The sequence below is a fragment of the Elephantulus edwardii genome, unplaced genomic scaffold (genome assembly GCF_000299155.1).
Source record: "Elephantulus edwardii isolate Elephantulus edwardi_28Jun2011 unplaced genomic scaffold, EleEdw1.0 scaffold00184, whole genome shotgun sequence".
Taxonomy (NCBI): domain Eukaryota; kingdom Metazoa; phylum Chordata; class Mammalia; order Macroscelidea; family Macroscelididae; genus Elephantulus; species Elephantulus edwardii.
The window spans coordinates 1,795,512-1,806,222 of record NW_006399934.1 but is presented as its reverse complement, the minus strand read 5'-3'; the positions used below and the strand labels follow the sequence as shown (position 1 = coordinate 1,806,222).

Here is a 10,711-nt window from a genome sequence, read left to right as displayed (position 1 = left end):
CCGGGTCACGTGGGCGGGGGAGGGGAGCGAGGGAGAGCCTTAAAGGAGCCGCAACAGGCTTGCTCACTTTTTTTCCCCCTGGGAGAGGCCCTGGGACTGGCGGTGGCTGGCCGAGGCTGGCGACCGCAGGCGAGAATGTCTGTCATTTCTCGTCTTATCTCTCCAGGAAGCTAACGGCGAGACGCCCTGGTTCAAGTGTAGTTTCTCCATTTCCCTCCTGGTTTTAAGTAACTAAGGAGTGAGCCTTCCCGCTCTAGGCTGAGATTGTTATTTCCTTGCGGCCCACGTGAGCTCCTCATGCCTCTGGTTTTTACTGCTTTCTAGTTTCGTAGTCACCAGATAGGAGGTTCAGACTCTTGACTAGCTTCTATAACGAGCATGGAGGGAGCAACGGGGCTGCGCTGAAGATACTTTTCCTCTTGGCTGGTAGCACATGCCGCTTTCCTTTCATATCTCTAGGAGCGGCATTTTTTTTTTTTTCACTTTAATATCCTTTAAAAAGTGAAGCCATTTTAATTGAAGTTCCTTGAAAACCTGGGATTAAATGTCTCTTCTGCTTATGCCGGTGTGTTATGGTAACTCGCACTAGGGAGCCAGGTAAGTAAGTCCCCAGCGACCCAAGCCAATACTAGCAGGTGACCCTACAGTGTTAAGTCTATTTTTACTAAACACTTCACAGAGTAAGTATTGGGCGCTCTGATGATACAGTCAGTAAAGAGTTGGCTGCTAACCCAAAGGCGAGCCTCTCTGGTGGTTAATATCCATCAGCAAGCAGCTCATGGAGAAGGGTATATACTCCTCCCTTGTGATTGACACATCGGAAACCCAGTTATGGCTGGTTCTGATTCCATGGCTTTGAATTTTGAGTTTCCACAGGCAATATAGGGCACTCAAAAGGAAGTATACTAAAGCACCCAACTTTAGTTTAACCATCAGTTTCGGTATTGCATTCTGGCCAAAACTGGTAAGCATCTGTAATTTCACAAGCAAGTAGTTACCTTTTGGAGTGTCTAAAGCCTAGTCAACAAGGCCTTCTGGGAACTGTAGTATTCTCTGGTTTAAAAAAAAAAAAAGCATTCCAAAGCTTTCTGGGATTTGTAGTCTTCCCTGCATCCTAAGGGTAGATTTACCTAAATACAGTGGTTTCCCCAGATCATTAAAGTCCAATACAATTTGTGGGTGCATTGACCACCTGCAGTCCATCCCTCCAAAATCCTCAAACTTATAGCAAACTACTCCAAAAAAGAGTAACTCATGCATTGTCACCACTGCTTATGTGCTATGTACACACCTGTGCCAGGATGCCCTGCCAGGTATAGAAGTTAAACAACTGAGTTCTTAGCCAGGAGAAGCACCATGTCTTGCCACCCTCAAGAGTGGGCTCCTTCAACTTCGGGATCTGCATGAATGCTGAGAACACACTATCAGAGGGAGACACTGTCTAGAGTGGGATGTTCATAGGACTGATTGGAAGTGGAAGAGGGCCACGTATATGCACTCGCCAGATTATGAAGAAAAAACAAGAATTTGTGTTTTTTTTTTTTATTTTCTGGAAAATAAAATCAGAAAAACTAAAACCCCAAACTCCAGGAAAAAAATCCTAAAAAATACGTTTTGTTTTCTTAAAAAATACTGTGTAAGTCTCTACTCCTCTCCCTCCCCAACAGTCCTCCTTGTGTTCTTTCTTCTAAGTGCCCTTCCCCCCACCCCCACTTTCCCAATATCTACCCAGGATGCTCATTCACCTCCATGTTCTCCTTACCTGGCCCCTCACTTAATTCTCCCTAGGATTTGTACCTGCAGTACCCTTCCCTCAGCATCATGCAAGAGCTGCCTCCCCTTTTTCTTCTGGGATTCAACCACCTCTACCACTCCCGCTCCCAAAGGATCTATTCTAAACAGGAGCATGTAAATTGCCCCTGGCCAAATTCCCTCCCAAATCTCACCCACCCAATCCCAACTTCAAGAAATGTCAGAACCTCCTCATGGGCAGTCATAGCCCAGACTAAAACATTTTCCAATCTGTCTTTATTCTATATAGGACCCTTCCCCTCCCCCTCTACTTCTCCATGCACCTCCAAGAAGCAAGCTTTCTCTGGGAACCCCATATTATCTTGGTCTTCTCAAAGAACCCTCTCTCCATGTCCTTTCTTCAGCTCTCAAGAGGCTGGGTCTTCTCACCAAGGAATCTTTACCCCCTCCCAATCTCAGAATGTGTGATCAATTTCTAAAGTGTGCCTTTCTGCCCAAGGCTACCCACTTCTACTCTCCCCAGGCCACAGGAAGCAACTTCCCACCCAGCCCAGGGACCTTAGCCTTCTGCCTCTCATGCTAGCGGATGAGGACGTTAATCTCAGCCACACTGGCCTCCAGCACGTTCTCAGCTGTGGTTTTGCCATGCTGCTCCTTGAGGTGTCGCCTGATGGCAGGTTTGTGGGCAAAGCGCACATCGCAATAGGAGCAGCGATAAGGACGAGCTCCTGAGTGTAGATTGAGGTGGTCGTGCAGCGTGGACTTCTGTGTGAAGCATTTGCCGCAGATGCCACATGAGTGCGACTTGACGCCTCGGTGCACGTTCATGTGACGGTTGAGGTTGCTACTGTGGTTGAACTGCTTGCCGCAGCGTGGGCACATAAAGATGAAATGCTGTGCCCGCATGTGGAAGACCAGCTTCTCTATACCCTGGAATACTTCTGGGCACTTGGTGCATTTGATGTTCTTCAAGGGGTTCCCACCTGAGAAGCCCCCAGGCAGGGGGCCTCGGCTGCCCCCTGCACCCAGGCTGCCCCCCGCCCCCCGAGCAGCCATGGCCACCGCTGCTGCCTCCACCAGACCAGAGGTGGCTCCCACACTCGATCGGCCCCCAGGAATCAACAGCAAGCCCTCCCCTTCAGCGTCCTCGGATAGGCTGTAGCAGGCCTTAACCACACCTTGTGGAGGGGTCACAGTGCTGGGTGGCACGTTGCTCTGGGCCAGTTCCCCAAGATGGCTGCCCACGGAGCCCCCAATGCCTAAACCCCCTCCCAGGCTTCCTGGGGGTTTGAGCCGGTGGGCCACCTCCAGGGCCGACTCCACCTTGACAATGCAGATGTCTGATACATCCTCGTCCTCATCCTCATCTTCCTCCTCAGCCTTCAGCTCCAAGTCCTCATCCAGAGGAAACTCCAGCTTCACAGGCCGCAGGAGAGGAGGTGGTAGAGGAGGCGGGGGAGGGGGCTTGGGTGCTGGTTTTGGGGTCCTGGCAGGAGGGAGTAGAGACTTGGTGGCGCTAGCCCCAGCCACAAGGCTAGCCTCACTGACACCATCTTCTTTAAGGCCAATCTTGGGCTCGATGAACTGGCTGAGAGCATTCCGACATTTCTCCACCACGTGCTCCATCTGTAGGTAGGAGGCTGCCGTCAGATAGTTGACTATGTCCCTGACTGCAAATTCCAGCGCACCCGTGTAGCAGGAGAGGAGCAGGTCTGCCACAATGCGCGCACTGTGCATCAGCGAGACCTGCAGCTCAGAGCTGGGGTTCAGCAGGAACTGATCCCGCAGGAACGGCGAGCAGGCGGCCAGGATGACCTTGTGGCCACGAAACTTGAGGCTGTCGGCTACAATGGTCACGTCGCAGAACCGCTCCTCTGCGCGGAGCTGGTTCATGTTCCGCAGCGTAGCGGCCTCGTGGCCAGGCAACTGGAAGCGAAGGACTTCCACCCCAGAGGCCATTGTGGTGGGAGTGGGCAACCCTGGTTGGGAAGGAAACCGGTCAGAGACAAAGGTCTCTGGTTCTCCGAAGCCGAGGCCCCAGTCGCCTCGTCCCCATTCTTGCCTGGCCCCCCTGCATATGAACTCCCACTCTTCAGGGCTCTTCCTCAGTTTCCCCAATCCCCCGGGGAGGCGCTGTCCCTCAGAAGAGAGGGAGGCGTGGTTCCCGGGGGCGGGGCAGCGGCGTCGCCCCCCCAATCCGCCTGCGCCTTGTAGCCGGCGAGGATGTGGCAAGCCCGCGCAACCACGGGGAAGAGACCGAAGAAGCTGGGACAGAGACCTGGGTCTAGGGTCCAGTCCAAGAAGGCCGAGGCTGCAGGCTCTTTCCACCCCGCCCCCTTTACCCGCTGCTTCATTCCTCTGCCCCCCCTTGCACGTTTGCACGCACCTTTCACGTCCCCCCCAACCCGCCTGCACGCTTTGTGCACGCCCCCCGTCCCCTCCCGCTCAGAGCTCCGTGGCACGCCCCCCCCCAAGCCCCACGACCCTGGGTGCACGCGCCTCTCACCTGGCCCGGTTCCGCGCGCTGTTTTTTTCCCCCCCTATTTTCCCCACCCCCCCCACGGCTGGCGGCGCCCCCCACAGAAGGGCAGATCCTAGGCAGAGCGCAGGCGCGGGGGTGCACGAGGCGCGCGCGCTGGGCCGGCTCCGCGTGGGCGTGAGGGGGGAGGGGCGGGGGTGGCTCGTGTCGTGTGTCCCAGGCCCCGCGCGCTGGCGTTGGCGAGGACTCGGGGAGGAGGAAGAGAGGAGGGAATTAAAGGAGCAGGATTCCCCCAGAGCCGACCCCCCCTTTTTGCTCCAGCCCCCCCATGCGGTTAAAGGGGCCAGACGGTCTTGGCTCCCCTTTGGCCAGGATTATTTGTCCGCCAGAGCGGAAATAAATTCCACTACCCCTCGCTCCCCCTCCTCTATGCTCTGGGCCCCGCTGCTCGTTTGCGCCTGCGTGCGATGCCGAGCGGTAGCCCGCTCGCTAAGCCCGCCTCCCGCTCCCGGCGGCCTGCTCTGCTACCCCTCTCCGCGCCCTCGCGAGCCCCGCCCGCCTCGCGCCTTGGCGCGCGCTCGCGCTCCTGTCTGCCTTCCTGCCTTGCGTCTCTGCAGGTCTAGGGCTAGCTAGAGGTGTCAAGCTGCCACCTGCTCCCAGAGGTGGTGCTGGTCAGACCTTTTTATTAAGAGCAGGGCATCTGGTGCAGTTTCCACCCCTCCCAGGGCCCCAGACCACTCTTACCTATGAGCCTTTCTTTGGTCACTTGATTCCCAGTTCCTCTAATCACACTTGCAGACTTTTTTTTTCCTCGTTTGAAGCTGATAACCTTCCACTTCTCCTAGACCAAAAGATAATTTTATCTCCTTCAAAGCTCAGAAATCTAGCAACCTCAACTATCCTCCTTTTCATCTATCATTTAAAATAGTAAAAATCACACATCTTCTTTTCTCAGAATTATTACTTTTGGCCAAGGCCAGCCCACTTTTATTGTATAAAGCTTTACCCCATTTCTACTATATAATTGAAAAGACTGCTTAAAACGAAGAGGACTTGAAGCGCTAGCAACATAAGAGGAGGGACTATAGCCTTCAGTATGGATTACATCTCAATATGAACAAGACAAAAATCCTCACCACTGGCCCAATAGGCAACATCATGATGAAAGGATTGAAGATGTCAACTATTTGATCTTGCCTGGATTCACAATCAACACCCTTGGTAGCACAGCAGTCAACTCAAAGGACTGTGCATTGGGAACATCTGAAAAGTGCCTCTCCAACGTGTTAAAGAACAGCGATGTCCTAATTCAAGCCATGGTCTTTTCATGTACTTTCTGTATATCTGAAAGTTGGAAAATTACTAAGGATAACAGAAGAAGAATTGATGCCTTTAAGTTGTATTGGAAAGGAGTACTGAATATCTCATGGACTACCAAAAGAACCTTTCCTGAAGAAGGGACAACCAGGATGTTCCTTGCATACAAGGATGGTGTAGCTTCATCTCATATTTTTGGCATGTCATTAGGAGGGGCTAGTCCTTGGAAAGAGATCATGGTTGGAAAGGTGGAGGGTCAACAAAAGAGGAAGAACTTCAATGAGATGGATTGACACAGAGATGACGGCAATGGGCTCAAGTATACCAGAGATGATGAGAATGGCACAGGATACAGTAGTATTCAGATCTGTTCTTTATAGGGTTGCTATGAGTCATCATTGACTCGACAGCACCTAACAATAGCATAATTAGTCCTAGTACTAATTATTGTTATATTGTATGATTATATATAAAATATGGTGTATTATTGGATTATATCATCTCTTGTATTTTTTACTGCACCTGTCTGGAACCTCCTGAGTGATGAAGTCCGTCCATTCTCTAGACAAAACATCTAAATTTCCTTCTTTGCCTTCTCTTTCTGTAATGCCCAACAAAGCTCCATAGCTTCACCACCAGCACTTATTTGTATCTTGACGATTGACTCCTTTCTACCCCCCCATTGCTGTCCTCAAATCCACACTTCACTTTCCTACTCATCCATCTCCAGATGAAAACATTGTTTTCTATCATTTAAATCCCCCAGGAGACTATTTTCCTTATACATCATTCTGATGAAGCTACTTTTTAGATAGTGCATTCAATGTCCACTTCACATTAGATTGTCCAAGTTTGGGGTTGTTTTTTTTTGTTTGTTTGTTTGTTTTTGCTGATTTATTTGGTTATTGGTTGCTGTTGTTGTTGTTGGGGCGTTTGTGGTTGTGGTTGTTTTTTTCTTTACTATATATAAACTCCCCAATTGCTGAAATGACAGACATATTTTACAAAAAATAAATCATTCAATAAATAGCTGATGAAGAAATGTATTTCTCAATCAGCGTTTACTCATACAAGTTTACTTTTTACCTAAATTGAAACCCAAAACTTAAAGAATGCCTGTTGGGGGGAGGGCTGGGATGGTGCTCAGGTGGTGCTTGACTCTGCCTTTCCTTTATAACTCTCTGACTTCATTCAGTGCTCCTACTTATTTTCCTCTGTACTCAAATGACCTTCTGCCTCTCTTTCCTTTGTAGTCAAACATTGTAGACTAACAAATTACAGTTTGTTGTGTCAGATACACCTAGGTTTAAGATTGTATTCCTTACTCAGTAAGACTCCTACAGATCTTCTCCATCCCTGTTGGAGATTTGACTCAGAAATAAGCAGGAGTTGCCCATGGCTCCCTCCTCCTGTACAGTGTTCTTGTGGGGAACTGTTATAGGGCTCTTCCCACATCTGCACCTATGAAGAGTGTCTAGAATCACCTAGACCCTTGTCTTTTGGTTTCTAATTCCTGCCAATGTGAGAAGAGAAGGTTTGTATTCTTCCGGTTTATAAGACCAAATGCATCAGATATTACCAAGAACAAATAAGATAGGGATTTTTGGTGGGCTTTAGAATAAGAATCTGACAAGGAGACAGGCAGTCTAGGTCCTACTCCAGGTTTGAAGTCATCCAGGTCCCAGAGGTTTCCGTTTTCTCGTTAGTAAAATGGAAAGATTGCCCTCTGAAGTATTTTCCCAGACCCACAAACTCAGACAAGTTTCTATCTGTAAAGGGACATGTGCATGTTTGTGTATGTATGTCTGACTACCTTGTGGCCTAGACCTGGATGGATAATTCTGGACCACTATTCTTGGTTACTAATGGAGTTGAGTAGTGGTCTGCATAATCCAAAACATCAGGAAAAGTTAGTTGTTTTCCTGACACAGTCAGATTTTTGGCAGTGTGTTTGCCTTTACAGTTCTGCTTAGCCAAAATTAATATTAAAAGAACCATATTCCCAGAGCAGCACCAATAGGAAAAGGGGGTATGAAGCCAATGACTTAGATTTTTTAATCCATAGGCTGATAAACCCAGTTGCTTGGTGGCATAGTTGCTGGGTGACACACATGACTGTTAGCAGAACCCAGTGATTTAAACACACTCGTAAGTGCCTTAGGAGATTTGATGATTGGCTTCTGAAAGATCGCACCCTCGGAAGCCCTGTGGCACAGTTTTCCTCGGCAAACACAGTGTTCCCATGTCTACAGATCAGAATTGACTAGCTGCCAACTACGACAGGATGTATGCCAACAAAATCTGTAATTTCTCCCTCCTTCTTGGCCTTACACTCACCTTTGGCCTTAGTGCAAGAAGCATGCTGGAACCTGGAGTCAGTTCTGGGGATATTGGCAGGAATTCACTATTTAAGAAGAGAACTATGATGACAAAGGGCTCACTCCACTTTAAAGCCAAACCAAGCCCATCCCACTGCCATTGAAACAGTTCTAACTCAATAGTGACATTGTCGTCAGGTTTCCAAAACTCTAAATCGCTACAAGAGGAAATTGCTTTGTCTTTCTCCCACAGAATGACTGGTGCATTTGAACTACCAACTTTTTGGTTTGCAGCATAACATTCCACCCTACCCATTCGCAGAGCAATCCTCCCTGAATTCCCCATTTACTTTCTATTTGGTTCAGCAGTGCTCACTTCAGACTCCTCCACCCTTCCTTCTAACTCTCTATTCTGAGTTCTCTAGAACTCTTCACAGCTCTACCTTCTGGTATGCTCTCTCTGCCTCACTTCTTTTACTTTAGAGGAAACTGAATTCTCCAGACAGCCACCATGCACTCCTGCTAAGCAGACACCACATACCTGCCCCTATTCTGTTCAGCACCAGGAGGAAATTGTGACGGATTCCTTTAGCTTCTTGTTAAACTCAGCTAGAACAGGATTCTCCACTTCTTGGCAAACCTCCTTCGCTCCAAGTTCCCTGGAGTGTGGTCTTGCCTTCCAGGGCCTCTCCTTGTTGCCCTGAGCAGCTGACACCCAGACCTGTTGTTCCTGGCACAGGTGGTCTGATATCCATGTAGATAACACAATCTACACCCCACCTTTAATTTGTTCATTTTGTTTCCCTCCTATACAAGCATTTATTTGTTTCAAAATTTAAAAAGGTGAAAGGGTGCAATAGAGAAAGACCTACCTTTCTCTTCCACCCAGTTCCCTTCCCTTCAATAACCAATAATACAGAATTCTTGAAAGTATTTTTACCTCCTTCCAATAATTAAAAAAAGTTTTCAACATTTCATTATGAAAACTTCAAAACATGCCGCAGAACTGAAAGAGTAGCCCCATGAACACCTGTATTCCTACTGCTTAGACTCTGCTAATCACACTGTATTATTCCTTTTTAAAATTATTGTAATACTGTTTATACTAAACTTTTACCAGTTCGACATGTTTCATATGTACAATTCAGTGTCATTAATAAATTAATCATGTTGTGCAACTAATATCTGTTACCAACTTTTTCATTGCCACAATAAATACTTCCTAACATCTACTCTTCTCCCATTTCTGATAATGACTAACTTTGTTCTCTATCAATTCAACTCACTAACATCATGTCAGTTTTGACTCATAGCGACCCTCCATTGGATTTCTGAGATGGTAAATCTTAATGAGAGGAGACTGTCTATTTTTCTCCAGCTCAGTGCTGGTGGACTCAAACCAGAGATGTTCAGGCTTTTGGTTAACAGCACAACAACTACAGACTAAGCCACCAGAACTCCAGCTAAGCCCTTGATACTTTACTCACCCGAACCGGCCCTATTCCACACTATAGAATCCTTAAACCGTCTCTCTATTCTCCTGAGTTCTCCACCCATCTCCTGATTTCCTCACCTTGCCTCTTAACTACTATAAAAACTGAATCTTGAGTCCCTTCACTCACATCCACAACTTCTCTTTTTTTCTATTTTAATTCCAGAGCTTGTTGAAAGCTGGACCTTTCTTTCTTCAACCCATGCCTAAATTACTCAATTTCTTGTCCTTTACTGGTTTTGATCAAAAGTCCAGAGATGTCTTTGCTACATTAAAAAAAAAACAAAACCAAACACAAAAACCCCTTTCCTAGCTTCCCTCTCCCTTCGCTTGTTCTACAAGCACCATTTATAGTGTTCACTACTCTTGGTCACTCCTTGTCCATCATCCTGTCTCCAGAAATAGTTATTGTTCATACACACATAGAAGAATGTATATAATTAATATACACAAAGTTGAATGAAATAAATACCTGGATGCCCATTCTTAGGCTAAGAATTAAATGTCTAGCACCTTAGATGACACGTGTGCTCAATGCTAACTGCACTCTTTCCCTCCTCAAAAGCTTACCATTGCTATAAACTGTACATATTGATGCCCTTTGCTTTTCTTTATAGTATCACTATGTGTGTATGTATGTTGTTCCCACTGAGTTAGGTCTAACTCTTGGTGACCTTAAATATAACACAATGAAACACTGCTGCATCTCCATGATCTTTGATATATTTGAGTTCATTGTAGAGATTATCCATCTATTTCATTGAGAGTCGCCCTCATTCTCTGTGTGACCCTCTCTTTTATCAGATACATTATCCTTTTATAACAATTTCTCTTTCCTGACTTATATTGTTGTTGTGTGCCTTTGAATCAGAACTGAATCATAGCTGGCCCTCCAGTGGGTTTTCAGAGGCAGTAAATCACACAGGAGGAAATTTGAACTGCATACCTTTGGAATTGTAGTGCAGTTTCCTACCACTAGGCCACCAGAGCTTCCATGATGTATGTGTTGTTATTGGTATATTATGGTAGTGTGTTATGTGCCATCAAGTCGAGTACGACTCATAGTGACCCTGTGACCAGCCAACCTGAGCCATCCACATCATTTCTGACACACTAAAGCCCACTGCTGAAGTCACCACGTCAATTCATCTTGTTGGGGGCCTTCCTCTCCTTCGCTAATGTATATTGTAGGTATTCTTAAATCATATACTGTTTGTAATTGCATGCTTCACCTTTACATAAATAGAATAATATTTTGTGTTCTTTGGGATTAATTTTTTTCATTTAACATTATCTTTTTTTGTTGACTTGTGTAGTTGAAATGATTTTTTAAAAAAAATTCTGTTGCATACT

At 46.9% G+C, this 10,711-nt stretch overlaps 1 protein-coding gene across 1 annotated transcript; it reads right to left on the bottom strand.

The window, feature by feature from the left end:
• Positions 1-2,331: 2,331 nt before the first annotated feature.
• On the bottom strand, positions 2,332-3,711 carry ZBTB12 (zinc finger and BTB domain containing 12). The gene has a single exon (XM_006896166.1). The coding sequence runs from the start codon at positions 3,709-3,711 to the stop codon at positions 2,332-2,334; it is 1,380 nt and encodes a 459-aa protein (XP_006896228.1).
• Between the last annotated feature and the right edge of the window lie 7,000 nt (positions 3,712-10,711).